This window comes from Nelumbo lutea, chromosome 3, assembly GCF_056320005.1.
Source record: "Nelumbo lutea isolate HS-2025 chromosome 3, American lotus-T2T, whole genome shotgun sequence".
NCBI lineage: Eukaryota > Viridiplantae > Streptophyta > Magnoliopsida > Proteales > Nelumbonaceae > Nelumbo > Nelumbo lutea.
The window spans coordinates 24,824,349-24,843,234 of record NC_142686.1 but is presented as its reverse complement, the minus strand read 5'-3'; the positions used below and the strand labels follow the sequence as shown (position 1 = coordinate 24,843,234).

The 18,886-nt window shown below is 39.7% G+C and overlaps 1 protein-coding gene across 5 annotated transcripts; it reads left to right on the top strand.

Moving 5' to 3' along the window:
• Positions 1–13,027, top strand: LOC148863698 (putative protein phosphatase 2C 15). Of its 5 annotated transcripts, none has more exons than XM_088976755.1 (10): positions 123–332; positions 622–913; positions 1,198–1,676; positions 2,415–2,586; positions 2,699–2,852; positions 2,931–2,994; positions 3,149–3,256; positions 3,425–3,550; positions 3,743–3,975; positions 12,609–13,027. In XM_088976755.1, the coding sequence occupies exons 3-10, from the start codon at positions 1,440–1,442 to the stop codon at positions 12,826–12,828; spliced, it is 1,314 nt and encodes a 437-aa protein (XP_088832881.1). In that variant the 5' UTR covers positions 123–332; positions 622–913; positions 1,198–1,439; the 3' UTR covers positions 12,829–13,027. The 5 variants fall into 5 exon arrangements, with proteins under 5 accessions (XP_088832877.1, XP_088832881.1, XP_088832879.1 ...); XM_088976753.1 differs by having other exon boundaries at positions 142–332; positions 622–1,038; XM_088976752.1 differs by having other exon boundaries at positions 209–478; positions 622–1,038.
• The last annotated feature ends 5,859 nt before the right edge of the window (positions 13,028–18,886 follow it).

Genomic DNA, 18,886 nt, shown 5'->3' with positions numbered 1-18,886 from the left:
AGTGAAACATAGAACCACACAATAAACAAGAGCAGAGCACTAGACAGACCAGCACAGAACAGAACAGAAACGTTTCGTTTAGTTTAGTTTAGAAGAAGATGCGGTCACATTAACATCAACCTACCTTGGACCCTTTTAACCTTTTTTTTTTTTTATGGTAGAAAAAAAAAACAGCTTTCATTCAACCGAACCCACAAGAAAACAGAACAACATAACAGAGAACAAACACAGAAATACCTTGGACCCTTTTAACAGGCCCCGTTTTTCTTGCCTTTCCACGTTTTCGTCCAAAATATAATAATAACAACTCCTTCTCAAGATCTGAATCCACTGTAAATATATTTTAAGTTGTTTTTTCTTTCTTTCCTTCCCTGTACAGTTTCTCTAGGACAAATGGCTTTTGGGTTCTATAGTTAGGATCAGAAATTGCGTTACTTACTCAGCAAAGGGGCCGCTTTGTTTCTTCATGAATAAAAAAGTTTGCTTTTTAGCCCTTTAAAGTCTGAACTAACCAAAATTCTCTCTTTTGAAGAATTTTTTATTGGTTTTATTTTGGAAAGCATTTTGAGCTTTCTTTTCTTTTTGGGTTTGGTGGTGGGGCTGTGTTTTTGTGCAATGCAGATGACCTGGTCTGGTTTGAACTAAGAAATTAGAGGCGTAAGGAGGAGGGTGTTTTAATTATTATTAATTTCAGTGCCTTCTGCGGAATTCTTTGAATTGGGATATATGCTTAGATTATTTAGTTTTACAGTACATATCCCGTCAGGCCGTCACTACTCTGCGTTTGGTATCGAGTTTTCTTCTTGTTGGATTGCTGTAGTTGTGGGTGGTGACTGCGATCAGATCTGCATTTGGATTCATTCTACAGGCTGGTGCAGGTGTTGTGACTCGGCGACGATCGAGATTTGACGTGGTAATTCTCACTCTCTTTATACTTCGTTTCGAGTTGAATTGATCGACTGGGTCGTAGCAGTGTTCGACATTTTGTCCTCCATGCGATGGATTCATTCAGAGCTTGCAGTTGCTTGAATTGCAACGGTTTGTTGTTTCTTTTTGTTTTTCTGGGCTCATTTGTTTTCGCTACGATTTGAAGTACATTGACGTTTATTGAGTTACTTCCGCTAGTTTAGTATTTGGTTCAGGTTGGAGATGTTGTAATTGATTTGGTAAATGTTGGTTGTTTTTGTGTTTAATTAGGGACTGGTGTGCTTCTCATTCAATGGAGTGTGGGACATTGGTGATGTTGGGGAAGAGAACTAATCCGGAAATGGAGATTTCTTAAGGATTTTCTGTTATGGGTTTCAATTTAATGGAGTTGTTTTGGGATGTCATGATGAGATCATGACGGAGTTGGATTGCACTTTAAAAGTTAAAACCAAGGTTTTGATGTTTTGGAGGCTGTGGGCCTGAGCCAAAGACTTAACTCTGGTTTGGTTGATATGGCGTCGGCAGAAGGGAGGCGGCATCGGCATGATCGGCATGGTAGGCATGATCGGCACGATCTAGTTCCTCTTGCGGCCTTGATCAGCAGAGAGTTGAAGAGCGAAAAGATGGAGAAGCCGAGTGTCAGATATGGTTATGCTGCTCAGTCTAGGAAAGGGGAGGACTATTTCTTGATAAAAATAGACTGTCAGAGAGTAACAGGGAATTCTTCCTCTACCTTTTCTGTATTTGCAGTATGTAACCATTCCTTTCTTCTAAACTTTTAAGATTTTAGTTTTCTCTCGCGAATGCTACAAAAACATGCATATCCGCATTTGGGAACTTAATTTCCTCATTTGAACTCAGTCTTAGGTCGTATTTATGCTCTTCCTAGTGCTCTAATGTACATTTGCAATTGTGATGCTTGGGGCAGAGCTACCCCCGTCTTGTGTAGCTCCTCCTAATTTTACCAAAAAACACGTCAGTATTAGGTCATGGTTGGCTTATCTTCAAATAAATATACGCTTGAAGTTGGTAATTTGTTTAAGTTTAAACCCATATTTGGAATTAGGATAATATGAAAATCATAGCTTTTGCATTTGCAACCAAAGTAGGGGCTCTGCCTTTAGGTGCGGAGCTATGTTTTAGCTTTTTTTTATCTGTTGGGTCTCTCATTGGCCATCTCAAATCAGAGGTGTCAGTTGATTTTGCAGATTGCTTTGGAGTGCCATGGCTCTAAACTTTCATTGTTATATAGAGCTTATTCCCTGATTCTAGTAATTTTATTCGTCTTAATGCAACTTCTGTAATATTTTTTAATATAAATAAAAGGAAATCATGACTGAGTTATCAATGATCATATATTGATAAGCTTTCCAGTTAATATATGTTCAAGTTATCACATAATCCCTTTCCTATGTTGTAATTTGATGGATTTTTTACTATCCTATATATGTGATTGTTTGTAACTCATGTGATGAACCAACTTTCAGATCTTTGATGGGCATAATGGGAATGCTGCAGCAATTTTTACAAGGGAAAATTTGTTAAATCACGTATTGGGTGCATTACCCCGTGGTCTTGGACGGGAAGAGTGGCTTCATGCCTTACCTCGGGCATTAGTTGCTGGGTTCGTGAAGACTGACAAGGAATTCCAGAATCGAGGCATGCGATTAATCATTTTTGTCACACTTGGCTTGTTTCTGCTTTCTATTTTATTCATTTTTATGTTCTGAGGATATGCTAATGCCAGCTTTCATCATCTTACTGTTGCCAGGAGAAACTTCCGGAACAACTGCTACATTTGTAATAGTTGATGGGTGGACTGTGACAGTTGCATCAGTTGGGGACTCACGTTGCATCTTAGATGCTCAGGGTGGTGCTGTATCTATCTTAACTGTTGATCATAGGCTTGAAGAAAATGTGGAAGAGTACGTGCTTTTATTTTAATGTTATGAATCTTTATTTAGTTCCTTTTAGAAAGCAAGGAGCTTAAACTGTAACTGCAGGAGAGAACGTGTTACTGCAAGTGGAGGTGAAGTTGGAAGACTTAGCATTGTTGGTGGTGTTGAGGTGAGGTGCCCTGGTTTTACTCTTTTACGTGTACTAAAATCTCAAATAAAGAACTGCCGCTTTTAGGCTTTCTATAGGAGTACATAATTTTTTATCATTATTCTACAATTTTGATAAAGCGTGATACTTATATGCTTAAATTCTATATGTACAGGTCGGTCCCCTCCGTTGCTGGCCAGGGGGTTTATGCCTTTCAAGGTCCATTGGTGACATGGATGTTGGGGAATTTATAGTTCCGATACCATATGTTAAACAAGTGAAGGTATCGATCTTTTTACTGAGCCTGAAATTTTGAATTTCCATTTTTGTTTGGGTATTTATAGGCTTGTAGTTTTTTTCCTAATTTCTGATTCATCAGGTTAGTTTTGGCCATCATGATGCTAACCTAATCATGCTTCTATGTTTCTAACATTCTTCTCTGGTGTACCAGCTATCAAATGCAGGGGGAAGGCTCATTATTGCTTCTGATGGCATCTGGGATGCGCTATCTTCTGAGATGGCTGCCAAGTCTTGTCGTGGGTTGCCTGCAGAGCTTGCTGCCAGGCAAGTTGTCAAGGTGATTTAAGTTCATCTGTTGCTATTTTCTCCTTTTACTTCGCTATAAGATCTAATTGTTGTGTCTTTATTTCTATTTTTCAATATGATTAATGTATTGATAAATCAAACTTTGATTTGATGCTAAGCTTGTTGTTAAATCAAGTTATTAAGTGGTGTAATGCTTTATATCATTCCATGGATCATTATTTAGGAAGCCTTGAGGACGAGAGGGCTGAATGATGATACAACTTGTATTATTGTTGACATAATTCCTCCAGAGAATCCATTGCTGCTTTTAACCCCTCCCAAAAAGCAAAATAAGCTTAGAGCTCTTATCTTCAGAAAGAGATCACAAGATTCTGCAAATAAACTAGCCAAAAAGTTATCAGCTGTAGGTATAGTGGAAGAGTTATTTGAAGAAGGTTCAGCAATGCTAGCAGAAAGGTTAGTATTCTTTCTCTCTCCTGTTCTTTTTTTTTCTTTTTTTTATTTTGATATTTGATTTCTTTGTATCTGCCAAATAAAGTGAAGTTGATTTATTTGTTATTTTTTTCCTTGGGTAGAAGTGATCTAGAAGATTGCAATAGTGATAGCTTTATTTTGATTCTCGCAATAGGCAGTGTTTTGCATCTGGAGTGGGGTATGAGCTCCTATAAATTGCCACCTGTCCTATGTGTCAAGTATTGGGACCAACCAATTGGGTCTAAACCAATATATTGTCTATGCAAAAGGCAGCATAATCAGATGATCTATAGAGCTTGTTTTTGACTATAAAAAGAACTCTCACCCATCCAATTAAATCTGGTAAAATTGAACAGCTCTGTTCTTCTGTATACACTGATTTTTGGCCCACCTGATACTATGTAAGGTCCATCTGATGGTGGAACTGGATGCTGCAAATATGTGACAGTGGCAAGTTAGGTCCCCAGGCCACATTACAGGTCCTCTGTCTAGATTAGCTCTTGAGACCAGAAATTTCCAACTTATAAGATTTCCATGATACTTTCAAACTTAAATAGGAAAATTTCAACCAAGCAACATCCTAATGTATTTGTTCTTGCTTTTGTAACATTTCTTTACTGATTGTCAACCAACTTCACATGTGATGTAGTAACATCCAAGTATTTATTATTGAACTTTCCAATGGAAAATGGTGTAATTGGATCAAGTATGACAGTCTTGTCTGGTCCAGTTTGGCTGTGGTTGAACACTTGAACCGTTGAAGACCTCCAGTAGAGCTTGTATTTTTGTGTTATCATCTGGTTTTCGTACAAAAAAAACTTGTTTCAATTTGATTTAAGATTACTAGGGACTACTTTTGTATTTCCTGAAGGCCTATTATCCCGTGCTGGCCCTGGCTATCTGTATCTGGGCTTGGGAGGGGTGGACTAGATATAGAAATAACCTTGGCATTTTATTGCACACAGTGGTTGTTTTCAGACTTAAACTTGCATTCATGCACTTGTAAGCCCAAGATTGTACCATTGCACCAAACTATTGCTTGTTTATTTTCTAACTGTTATCTAAATGCCAAGGTGAGCATAGGTAATGGGTCTAATTCGTTCTAGTTGCTTACCCTGGTGACATTGAAGTAGATCCATTAATAAGTTCGGTCTGGGCTGGATCAAGCAAGATCCAGTCCCTACCTGATAGGAAACTAGGCAAGGCAGACCTGGTGCTGACCTAGACCATATGGGTCTGTAAATAACAGGCCCAGAACTAACTCTGTTATTAATTGGGCCTGGTGAGGAAGGCCTGATTTTAATTAAATGCCTAAAGCTTGGTAACTTTTTATGATAAACAAATAATAAATTTGATAAATAACTTTTTTGAAACATTCATGTTATCCATCAAAAAAAGTAATAAACTTGATATTTGACCATATAGACCTGCTAATTTAAGAAAAAACCTAACAAATGACAAGTTTAGACATCCTAACACATTTCATCTGCTAATAAAGAAAGTAATGACTTCTCAGTCGCTGTTCGATTTTGAAACCAAGAGGGCTATTACTGCAGAGAATAAAAAGGAAAATCTGCACTGCAATTGGATAATTAATATGTATGTGTGTATGTGTACACATAGAATATGCTAAATGAAATACAAACCACATTACCATAGGTGGTTCTCTGAAACACCAGTTCATTGCTTACTATGGATCCACCTAGGAGATTATTGTGTAGCATTAGTTGAGGGCAAAGGTGCAAAGACAATCATTTTTGACACACGCATGTTGGAAGCTGAGTTGACTGAATAGTTCATGCAATTTTGCTAGATCTTTATGTCTACTAGAACACAATTCCAGGATTTTGGACTATGTTAGCATTACCCTTCCCTGACGTGTGGTTTGCATCATTGAGATGACACCTGCTAAACTGTTTTATAGCCTTTCTGATGATGGATACAATGGAATAATCCTTTTTCTGAAACAAGGAAAGAATCCATGGAGAAAGAAATCAGTTTTCTTCCTATGCCTACACCAATGGGAATTTCTTAAATTTTTGGGTGCTCAAGATATTGATTTATTCAATTTCTAGTTCAGTGTATTGGAGGTAAGGTTAATCATCTTAAAGGGTAAAAATATTTTAGACAGTCCACGTCTACATATTACCCCTTGCTTAGCTTGAGTGTCAGCCAGAGAGTTGGCTGATCTTTGAATCCACTGCACCTTCACAACCATAGTCCTTGTCAACCATCTAATCCTCTTAATTTCATTTCTATATGTCCATAGAGCCTCTTCATGATTCATCAGCCAGTCTATGACCACCTTTGAATCCCCTTCTAGAGAGTGTTGGAAGTTGAAGTTAGAATTACATGAATTTTTCTTTTAGCCTAACTTTCATGAGTTCAATGTTTTTCATGATTTCGGTGTCACTAGACCGGTTGTTTAGTTATCTATCCAATCAGATTAATATATATTGTAATTCTAGCGTGTTTTGAGAGAGTTAGGTCTGTTTTTCGAAAAGGGTGTCACTTTTTGGTGAGATTCCAGTCTTTCTATTGGTCTTTATTGGAGTTCTTTTTGGTTTGTTTAGTTTTAGTTGGATTAATAATGAGTCACTAGAATTGTTTATGAGTAAGAGTTTTTATTTAGGTTTCTCAGTGGGTTATCAATAGGTTTGTGTTGAGGGCCTGAGAATAGGATCTCGTCATGGGTCGGTCCACGGGGAAAACCTCCTGTTTTCCCTTGTTCCTTCCTGCTCTTGATGAACCTATCTTGGCACCTTGGTGATTTGTTCAAGAGATCACCAAACTCTCCTAACTCACTTCTTTAACTGAATATTCGATATCTCATTCAATAATGGTGTCTCCTTAAATAGGAGATTACAAGAGTCCTAATCTTAGGGAGTCTCCTTGCTGAATAGGGAGACTTCCAGTTCTATCTTGCTAAGGATAAGATAAGTTAATCCTAATCTGATAATCCACTAATAAGATAAGACAAGAGCAATAGAATTAGATAAGAAAAAGCAAGATGATCTAATCTAATCTGTTGTTGCCGAACTGGGTAGGACGAGGATCATTGAATCACTGCTGCTGCTGGCGGTGGGTCAGGCTCCTGTTGCTGACGGCGGCGATGATACTTTTTCCCGAGGAATGCGTCCATAACATTACTCCCCTCCTGGACTAAGAGCTTGTCCTCAAGCTCGAACTCTGGATACGTGGCTTAGAACTCTGCCAATGGAATCCAGGTAGCTTCAGCCGATGGTAAGCTACCCCATTTCACCAAGACTTCAAGAATTCCTCGATTGAAACGAGAGTGGGCGAGAGCCTTAGGCTGGGGAACAAGTTTGCCATCTTTCAAGGGCGGTAGGGAGGGGACTTGGTCCGGAGGATCACCCGTAAATGGTTTCAGCAAGGAGATGTGGAAAACATCATGAATCCGGCTGTTCTCTATCAATTCCAGCTGGTAGGCCACACTGCCAATCCGCCGTAGAACTTTGAAGGGCCCATAGAACTTAGGGGCCAGTTTCGGGGCAGCCTTGTGGCACAAGAAGCGTTGCCGGTAGGGCTGGAGTTTTAACCAAACAAATTGTCCTAGTTCGAACGACAGTTCCGGTGGTGCTTGTCATGATTGAGCTTCATTCGGAGCTAGGCCTGCTGTAAGCGAAGGTGGATGTCGCTAGGAGGGCATCGCGTTCTTGTAAGGAGTGATCAATTTCTTCCAAACGAGTAGAACCGGGCTCATAGGACAGCAAGCAAGGAGGGTCCCGGCCATAAACGACGTGAAAGGGAGTCATGCCAAGGGAAGAATGGTAGGCCGTGTTGTAATAGTACTCGGCCCAAGGAAACCAATCCACCCACCGTCGCGGTTGATCCCCTATGAAGCAACGGAGATACATCTCGATCGTGCGGTTGACCACCTCTGTCTGACCGTCGGTCTGTGGATGATAAGCTGAGGAGAAGGCCAGGGTGGTGTCGTGCAGTCTGAATAACTCCTTCCAGAAGGCACTAGTGAAAACCGGATCCCTATCGCTGACGATGGATTTTGGTAACCCATGTAAGCAGAAAACATGTGTAAAGAAGGCGAGGGCAACTGAAGTGGCACTGTACGGATGTGATAGAGGGATGAAGTGGGCATACTTAGAGAAGCGATCTACTACCACGAAGAGGACTGATTTGCCACCTACCTTGGGTAGTCCCTCAATGAAGTCCATGGAAATGTCGACCTAGATCTGTGTCGGGATCGAAAGGGGCTGAAGGAGGCTTGCTGGGTGTAGGTTTTCCCATTTATGCTGTTGACACGTGGAGCAATTCTGAACAAAATCCCAAATAGAAGTCTTCATACCCTGCCAATAGAAATCAGCCCGGACGCGGTGTAGCATCTTCTGAATGCCTTCATCGGTGGAGTTATGGACATCGGTGATGATGGTGGAAATCAACGGGGAGCCAGGCGGAAGATGTACCCGGCCTTTATATAGTACCAACTTGTCGTGAAGCGACCAATTGGAGTTGGCAGCGCCAGACTGGATCTTCTGGACTAGGAGTGACCATTCCAGAGACTATGGTGTTGCCTTCTTAATGTCGTCTAACAGGGTGATCTGGGGTTGGGAAATTGCACACAGAGCCATTGCGTTTTCATCTCGCCTAGACAGGGCATCAACTATGCGATTTGAGGAACCCGCCTTGTATTCCACCCGGAAATCGAACCCGAGCAGTTTGCTAACCCAATGCTGCTGAGGGGAAGTGGTGAGATGTTGCTCCAATAGGTATTTGAGGCTATAATGATCAGTTTTGACGACGAACGACTGCCCCCACAAATACGGCCTCCAGTGCTGGACGGCTCGGGCTAGGCCGATTAGTTCGCGCTCATAGGTCGGAAGTTTCAGGTGCCGATAGCCCAGTCTACAACTGAAGAAAGCAATTGGGTGCCCTTGCTGTTGTAACACGGCCCCGATACCCATTCCAGAGGCATCACACTCGACTGTAAATTCGAGAGCGAAATTTGGTAATTGCAGGACTGGGGTGGAAGATAGGGCATTTCTCAGTGTTAGAAAAGTTGCGTCGGCTGCGTTGTCCCACCGGAAGGAATTCTTCTTTAACAGGTTGGTTAACGGGGCTACCAATAGTCCATAATTTTGTACAAATTTGCGGTAGTAACCTGTAAATCCGAGGAACTCGCATAAGGCCTTGGCTGATTGAGGCTTGGTCCAGTCCTTGATAGCCTGAATTTTGGAACTATCAACCGTCACACCCTGCCTGTGGATGACGTGGCCGAGATAAAGAACCTGTCGCTCCCCGAAGGAGCACTTGGACCGTTTGAGGAAGAGTTTGTGTTGGTGCAGGAGCTCAAAAAGTGTCCGCAGATGGTGCACATGCTCTACCCATGATTTGTTATAAACGAGGATGTCATCAAAGAATCCTAAAGCAAATTTGCGTAGATGGGGCTGAAATACCTCGTTCATCAATGACTAAAATGTGGATGGGGCATTGGAGAGACCGAATGGCATGACTAAAAATTCGAAGTGGCCATGGTGGGTTCGAAAGGCAGTCTTTTTCACATCACCGGGAGCCATGCGAACTTGGAAGTATCCGGACCTGAGGTCCAACTTAGAGAAGTACTAAGCACCATGTAGCTCGTCCAGCAGTTCGCCCACAACGGGAATAGGGAACTTGTCCTTGATCGTCCGGCCATTGAGTTCTCTGTAGTCAACACAGAACCTCCAAGATCCATCCTGCTTCGCCACCAATAGAACCGGCAAAGAGAAAGAAGAGTGACTCTTGCGTATGATCCCTTGTTTCAGCATCTCTGTACATTGCTTTTCTATCTCGTCCTTCTGCAGGTGAGGGTAGCGATAAGGCCGGACAGCGACTGGTTCTGAACCTGCCACCAAAGGAATTAGATGGTCGCATGCTCGGGGAGGAGGGAGACCCTTGGGTTCCTGGAACATATCTGAAAACTCGGCGAGGAGTCTTTCCATGGTCGCCGGTTCTGTCTGAAGTGAATGGACCTGTGGTGTTCTCTCTTTAACCTTACAACCATGCCATGAAACTTGCTTCCCATTTAGGTGGAATGTCATTGTGAGTGCACTGAAGTCCCATAAAATCGGGCCTAGGGTAATTAACCATTTGACCCCAAGAACAACATCGAACCCATCCAAGGAGAGTGCAAATAAATCAGCAAAAAATAGTTTAGAATTGACCTGTAGCAGGACGCTCTTACAGATTCCCGGACTGTGAACTCGTTCATTGTTCGCGACGGCTACTTGTAGTCGTGGCCGACGTTCCATTGGCAGTTTTAACTGAAGGGCGGCCTGTTCACTTATGAAGTTGTGTGTGCTACCTGAATCGACAAGAATGTGCACTGGTTGACCTGCTATCTGTGCCTGTAACTGCATGGTCTGAGAGGTTTTAATACCGGTGATCGCGTGGAGGGAGATCTCCGGCTCGAATACGACGGGCTCTTCTTCCTCCTCCTCTTGCTCATCGACTAGGAAGCAAAAAAGCCTCTTGCACCTATGTCCTGCCGAGTAGAGGTCATCGCAGTTGAAACATTGGCCTCTCGCTTGGTGTTCTGCCATTTCTGCCTTGGTCAACCGCTTAATGGGTGGAGCGGCCATGTTGCTACCTACACTTGTCACCGATGTAGAGGTGGCGGTTGTGTGAGATCTCAGTTCCCGGCTGGCTGCCGAAGAGGGGGTCGTTGTCGCTGATTTTGGAGGTGCCCATGAGTTCGGTGGACGACCCACATTGTAGGTCCCGCGGCTGAGCTGCAGCTTGTGCTCGAACGCGTGGGCTAAGTTCATGGCTGAGCTACAGCTTGCGCTCGACATCCACCCGCAGGGGTTCTACTAACCCTGTTGTGAACATGTCCACCTGCTGGTCCGGTCGCACGGAGGATGCCCTCGCGAGGAGGGTTTGGAACTGGCGCTGGTATTCTGCCACCATTCCGGTCTGTTTAAGGTTAATTAGCTCACCTAGGGGGTTGCTGGTCAGTGGGGGTCTGAACCGAAGGAGGCAATAGGACTTAAACTGGGGCCAACCGAGCCCGGGTTCTTCTTGCTCTAACCGATAAAACCAAAGTTGTGCTTCCTCTGTTAAATGAAAGGCGGCGAGACTTACCTTATCCTGGTCATCTGTCCGCTGATTCCGAAAAAAACTGCTTGCACCGATATAGCCAGCCCAAGGGGTCTCCGTTGCTGTTGTACGACGGGAATTCCAACCTGCTGTACTTGGGGATGATTGTGGCTCCTTGGCTAACGGACTGCTGTTCGCCGGAAGACTCCGGCAGATCTGGTTGGCGGTCGCTAGTGGCTGTCCCTCCTTCCGTGTTCCTTTCCTTGTTAGAAAGGAACAACTCTATCAGACGTCGTAGCTCCCTTACCTCGTCTTTGATCTCACGTACTTCTGAACTGGTCTCCACGAGTTGGTGCTCGAGGTCGTGGACCCTGGATGGCAGCTGCTCCAGATCTCCCATGACGCCTTGCTCTGATACCAAGTTGTTGAGGGCCCGAGAATAGGATCTCGTCACGGGTCGGTCCACGGGGAAAACCTCCTGTTTTCCCTTGTTCCTTCCTGCTCTTGATGAACCTATCTTGGCACCTTGGTGATTTGTTCAAGAGATCACCAAACTCTCCTAGCTCACTTCTTTAACTGAATATTCGATATCTCATTCAATAATGGTGTCTCCTTAAATAGGAGATTACAAGAGTCATAATCTTAGGGCAAGACTTCCAGTTCTATCTTGCTAAGGATAAGATAAGTTAATCCTAATTTGATAATCCACTAATAAGATAAGATAAGAGCAATAGAATAAGATAAGAACAAGCAAGATGATCTAATCTAATCTGTTGTTGCCGAACTGGGTAGGACGAGGATCATTGAATCACTGCTGCTGCTGGCGGTGGGTCAGGCTCCTGTTGCTACCGGCGGCGATGATACTTTTTCCCGAGGAATGCGTCCATAACAGTTTGCCTTTGTTTTGAAGTAATCAGACATTGTTTCTTACATTTAAAGTAATCTGAGCCCTTATATTGAGTCTATACATTGAGTCATTGTTATTGTAAATTACAAGAGCAGCACGGGTTCTTCTATTTCTTCATAATCTTTTAATCATTCTGGTCTGGTAGACAGCAAGCTCTCTACTTCTTTATCTTTATTCTTCATCAGTAACCACTCAAATTGTCTTCCTTTGCCCAATGAAGCCCAACACCAGAATTGAAAGTGATAAGACCCCAACAGGTCCAAAATCAATTTCGTATCGAATCTCTGTATTGTTATCTCCCATCACCAGAAGAACCCCTAAACAAGGTAAAGAGAGAATTACTGCATTAGACACCCATTTCTATTCCAAATCCCAGGGCATTGAATTGTAACAACTAAGATGCTCTGATAATGTTGGTTCCTGTTAGAAAAGACACCAGAGTGTGCCATGTTTGGTATGACGATGATTTCCTCTAGGATCTCTATTCTGCTGTCTTAGGTATCACCTTGATATGATGAATCCAGCTTCCCATTTGCTTCTCATTACTTATTTCATGGTATTGTATCAATTGCTCAGTATTTTGTCACGTCTTTTTATTATTTACTTCACACTAACAATGTTCCTGTACTTTATTTATTATGATTATGGAAATCAGACTTGGGAATGAGTCATCTATGGGGCAGTCGACATCTGATCTTTTCACATGTGCTGTTTGTCAAGTTGACCTTGCCCCAAGTGAGGGGATTTCGGTTCATGCTGGTTCCATCTTTTCCACCAACTCAAAACCTTGGCAAGGTCCTTTCCTCTGTGCTGATTGCCGTAATAAGAAGGATGCAATGGAAGGAAAACGACCTAGTGGAGTTAAAGTGGTATAACTGTCCAGTTTTTCTGTCACTCTTTTTTACCCTGATTTCAATTTATTAGGCCTTTTTTCTTGGCCAGGCAATTGTTTGGATCTCCAAATATGGTGGTGTACCCCCCTGTATATGTAATATTATCACATAATACAAGCTCAATTATGGCATCTCAAGAAAAATAATATGATTCCTCCTCTCTCTAGCTTTTGATATTCAATATTTGCTTACCACCTTTGATCTCTACTGAAGATGACTTGTTCGAAGAGTTAGGATCAGCTGACCACAATACCATACCACTGCACATTGGGAACATCTTCCATGAAGACAGAATTCAAATATGAGAGAGTGCGGATAATGTTGACCACAACGCATTGACTAATGACCAGCAATGTGCTGTGATCAACAAACCCGAACTCCTATGAGAGATGTTCCCAGTGTGCAGCTCTACGGCTTTGTGGCTAGAAGGGGTGCTCATGTTTCAGTTAATTGAATCATTAGCTCTTTTCTGAAATCAAAACCAAAACTAAAACCGAATCGGTATCACTGCTTAACCGGTTGACCGGTTTTGGTTTTTGACCAATTTGTTTTTTCAAATTTTCAGTTTTTTATATAATATATATAACACATATATAATAAATATATATACCAATTGATTCGATTAATCGCATTTTTTCATTTGATTTTTCAGATTTTCAGTTTTTTATAAGCACACCTAGTGGAGTGGCCAGTCTATTGTGGTCAGTAGATATGGCCATGCCATCCATTGGGAGCCACACCAGTCTGAAACGCCGATTAACTTGGAAGAGGATACAAGTGTAGAAGATGAAATATATATCAGGTCAAACCCCCTTCTAGTCGGACACAAGGCAGCCCTATTGTAAGACAATTGTCCTCCCAGTAATTTGCAAAATTAAGAACAATCTGAGTAGCGGTCTTCCAAATGTTATAAGAAAAAGTAGACGTGTCAATAATCTGAGAAGTGGCCATTCAAGAACACAGCCCACGACCATGCAAAGTAACGTGTCATTCAAACTCTTTTTAACAAAAAAAAGTGAGTGGGAAGCTCCCACTCTTTCTTTCCTTAAATAAAAGGGAGAATATGCAACATTTTAATTTTCATCTCTGAACAATATGCAACTTCATCCAACCGAACCATCTATCTTTCTGCACATTTGGAGAGGTTTGCATCTCAGAAGTCTGCAACTTCATCCAACTTTCAATCTCTTCTAAGAAAAAATGACAATATGTTAAATGAATTGATTGTTTAGACTTGAGTAATTTGTCATAAACGTACAGTTTGGTATGTGTGGGTAAGCCCACATTGCCAATTTTCAAGAAAAAAAACCCAATAGTTAATTTTATTTGAATTTCAAAATATTTGTTCCAACTAATTCATCAGTACCCCCTATATCCAAACTGTAATTTAGTTAGAGGTGGCTCTTATGTTGGTGGTCAAGGAAGAGAAGATGGTAGTTAGGGTCAGATGGCTATGCCTGCATCGGGATCCTAGGATGGTGGTAGTGGAAATTATCCTCCTCACCCGATTCTTATGGTAGAAATAGTAATTATGGAACGGAAGCAATTCCTCCTCTTAGGGGTGGCACGAGTTGAGTTTTTTACGAGTTGTTTGAATTCGGTTCGGTTTCAACTAAGTTCGAGTCCGATTCATTAGCTTGGTTATTAAATGAGCTGAGCTTGAGCTTATTAGAGCTCGGCTCGCGAGCCAGCTTAAATATATATATATATATATATATATATATATATATATATATATTAATTCTTAAAATTTTAAATATAAAATAAAAAATATTTTTATATATAATTTTTTATTTTTATAAAATATTTTTTCTCAAAATCGAACTCGAACTTATGAATTTTTTACTCGAACCAAGCTTATACTCAAGATTCTGACTCGAACTTGAGTCTTGTAGAACAGTCTCGAGCCAAGCTCGAACTTAATAGTATTCGACTCGGCTCGGCTCGGCTCGAATCCACCCCTACCTCCTCCTACCAGATACATTGGTGGTCCTAATTCCTATCCCCATCCTATGGTGCCCCTCCAAATAGTTATGGTGGCGTGCCCCGGTTGATACACGCGGAAGTAGTCGCAGAGGTCCACCGGCTGGGTATGATGGTGGATATGGTGGTGCCCCCGACACTCAGGTGGTGGCTATGGTGGTTCTCCAGCTGAACCTCCAGCTAAGGTCAATGAATGCGATGAGAATTGTGGGGATTCTTGCGACAACTCAAGAATCTACATCTCCAATCTGCCATCGGATGTGACTATTGAAGAGCTAAGAGAGCTTTTTGGGGGGATTGGCCAAGTATGTCTACGTTTCTTCCATTTCATACTGGACTATATGCACGTGACATAGTTATTTGTGATACCTATATCTCGAAGAGTGATTTCTTGCACTCGGCATTTTCATTTTCTTCGGACAAAGGCCATTCACATTTTATCCTACATTTGTATTTTGTGTTTTATGCAGATCTATTTGTTTGTGTCCTGATTAAATAGTCTCTAATGTACATCTGTGTTTTGGTTTGTCTATCATAAATGAAATCCCAAACAAATTGTTTAGATATTATTTCATTGATTGAATCAGCTATCATACATTGAAAGAGCAACTGAGTTACAATAAGAAGACAAAAGAAGTAAATGTTGCTTCCAATTGGCAAAAGAAAAACATATTCACACATTTAGCATGTTATTGGTGTTTCTTCTAAAAGAATTATAAACTAAAAGAATTATAAAAGCAATTACTATTTTAGGAATTAATTAAAAATTGTAATTATAACAAATTAATTACTTCATAATAAAGATAATAATAATAATAGTTTAATATTACTTATTTCAAAATCAATGCACACATAATAAGAATATAATATTAGTAAATAATAGTAATAATAATATATTTATTATTATTATTGATTTCATAATTATTAATATATTATTAATCTATATTACTCAATAAAGACATGGAATAAAAAAATATTCAAATTACAACTAAATGAATGAACTAAAAAATCTATGACTATTCTAATTCACTTGAATTTGACACATCAACATGCCCAAAATTATAATTTCAACCTACATTTTCTATTTTTATCTCCCAATTCCTATAATTCAAACATACCATTAGGTTATGTACAAGATTCCCTACCTTTTTCCTAAAGATAAATTCAAGCCAGTTGCACTATGGGGAATTTAGACTTAAAATCCATAACCATGATTGACCAAAAGAAGTGTTGCCACTTAACTTGGATGTGACTTCCATACTTAGGATGGTCTCATTATTCTCCTTTTTTTTCATGTTTCTTTTGTTGGATGGGCTTTGGAGTCCTAATTATATTATCAGTTGATTGTAGCCATACATGATGATGATTTGGTTGTAGTCATATATTTTTCATCTCTTACTTCAGAGGATGGATGCATCTTCAAATGTGGTTTGGCATGGACTATTTTTCTTAGCAGTTCTTTGAATGATTTTCTTCCTTTTTTGCCTCTTTGAATGTATATCATTTAAATGCTTTTTATCCATTCATATGCCCCTAAATATTAAGCAGTATTGGTGAGATTGTTGTAAACATTCATCTAATTTTACTATTTTATAAATAGATTAATGATTTCAAAGTTATTGATACTTTTTTGGGGGTGGGTTGCTCAACAAGACATTGATTTTTTATTGTTAAATAGTAAATTTCAAATTAAATGATACTGTAGTTGCCCCTTAGTACGGGGTCATTGTCTAGATAAAACATGGTAAATCTCTTAAATCAAATAATGAGCTTACCCTAAATGTCTATTATAAATAATTAAAAAAATGAAATAATTCAAATTAAATCAAATAATTAATTGTTGAAAATTACTGGATTAAGTAAATAATAATAACAACCAATTATTTATAAAAATAATTAATAATAATAACAATCATAAATACTTAATTAAGTAAATAATAAAAAAATAACAATCATCAGTTATCATTAATGTTTATTCAAAACATGCCCCATAATAATTACCAAATACAATAATTAAACCTTAAATAAGAATCAATATTTATTAAAAGTCATTAAAATTGTTAAGTCAAATAATTAATGTTTATTCTTAAATGCAAAATATGAATTAACAAATTTATTATATAATAATTATACTCGGTTGGAAAAAAAATATTTTAAGTAAATATTTAAATAATTACAAATTTAATTATTATTATTACTATATAACAAAAATTTTAAATTAAATAATAATAATAATAAAAATAATAATAACAATAATGGTTAAATTAAAATAATAAATAGTTCAAGTTGAATTTAATGACCTGTATAATTTTATGGGTTTGACATATAAGAGTCAATTTATGTGGACCCATAGATTGTATGAATATCTTAAAAAATGGCAGTTTATAAATAATAATAAAAAATAGTAATAAAAATTATTAATATTTATTCATATATATATTATTAAGTTCCCCGCGTCATTCACTAGTTAAGAATTAAGAAAGATGAATATGGTAGATGTTTTAAGTTTTAAGTTTTGAGTGTATGTGTATAACTGTATCATCATCAATCAGGTGAGCTGGTAAGTGTTAAAAATATATTGGGAAAATTAAAATGCAATGCCAATTGCTAACCAAGGGAAGCAGTCCAAAATATTTGTGTTTTGTATTTGAGTTTTCCTCCAATCCTCTATTGTGCGATGCGCTTAATCCGCAAAATCATGACTTTTGACGGGTCCGGATTTCCTGCAATTGGTTTCGTGTATGCTGGGGTGTACTTCCAATCGAATTTTAACACGTCGTGGTTCTCATGCACACCCGTCTCACATGTGCCAAAAAATTAAACCGAACTTTGTCCTCTTATAATTTTATAAAACATTTTTTGAAAATAAAAAATGAAAAAGATAACTATTCATCTTCTTCCCCAACTCGACAACCAAAGAGCGGCGGCCAGCTTCACGGATACACCCTTCAATCCTTTCCATCTCTTGGTAACAGAAGTTGGTGCTCACAAGATCACTTTCTCTTATTTGATCATTCACTATGGCATCAAACAACGTTCACTAGGGAGGGCGGCATAGCCCGCGGGCCAACATGGCATATCCCGCATTTTGCACGGGCTGCCCATGGGCCATGCCGGGCCAGCACGGCACGGCCCATTTTATACACTCGGCCGACCCATTTTATACCTCTAGTCAAAACCCCGATACACTCTCTATAGTAACGTATCAGAAAGCTCCCAATATAATACGTATCGTGCTGAGATAAGTATCGATGCTTTGAACTCCGACGGGTACACAATAAGAGCATTACCAATACCAGGAAGACCAGTCAAAGAACAGGCATCCTCTAGTGTCACAGAAACTCGCCCTAAGTGGTAATGAAACTATGGCTATGAGACGGCCACCGAGACACCAACACATTCATAGAGTCGAACTTCTTATTGTTTCCAAAAGTAGCCAGATGTCAATTACTTGCCAAAAGCCCAAGATTGTAATTCTCTTGGCAAAAGCAACATAAAAGCAGGCTGTCCCAAGTGGCATGCAATATATCTCAAATCTAAGAAGCAAATAGCAGATTTTATAGGGTTAAAATCAAACGAATAATTGTGGTCAGACCAACAAAGATTAAGGTTTTAAAAATCGATCCAGAAATGAAATTGTTTTGATCACCAATTTTTGAGTCAATGGTTTGACCATCTGAGTTGAATGGTTGAGACATATATATATATATATATATTAAGAAAAAAGTGGGGGTAATTATCGGCTAGGAATGGAAAGAAAAGATAGTGAAGAAAAAAAAAAGGAAAAAAGAGGAGGAAATGCTCACTGATGATGTTCACCGGCGGCGGTGGCAGCAGTGGTGGGCTGGTGGCGATAGAAAGCAGTGGCAACATTTCTCCCCACCCTTCCCTCCCTCCCTCCCCTCTCTCTCTCTCAGTGATCTCAGATCTTAGAGATCTCGTCTCAGTCCCTCCCCCATTTTTACACCACTTTTTTTTCTTTGTTAATGATCCTTGAAATGAAAAATTAAATATTTTATAAAATCGTAAACTACTATTTGGGTCAAACAGTTTAGTA

Excerpts from the sequence above, each read along its gene's own strand:
- LOC148863698 (XM_088976751.1), top strand. The coding sequence starts at position 1,440 with ATGGCGTCGGCAGAAGGGAGGCGGCATCGGCATGATCGGCATGGTAGG. Across the intron at positions 2,587-2,698 it reads CAAGGAATTCCAGAATCGAG|GAGAAACTTCCGGAACAACT; the intron begins GCATGCGATTAA and ends TACTGTTGCCAG. Across the intron at positions 2,853-2,930 it reads CTTGAAGAAAATGTGGAAGA|GAGAGAACGTGTTACTGCAA; the intron begins GTACGTGCTTTT and ends CTGTAACTGCAG.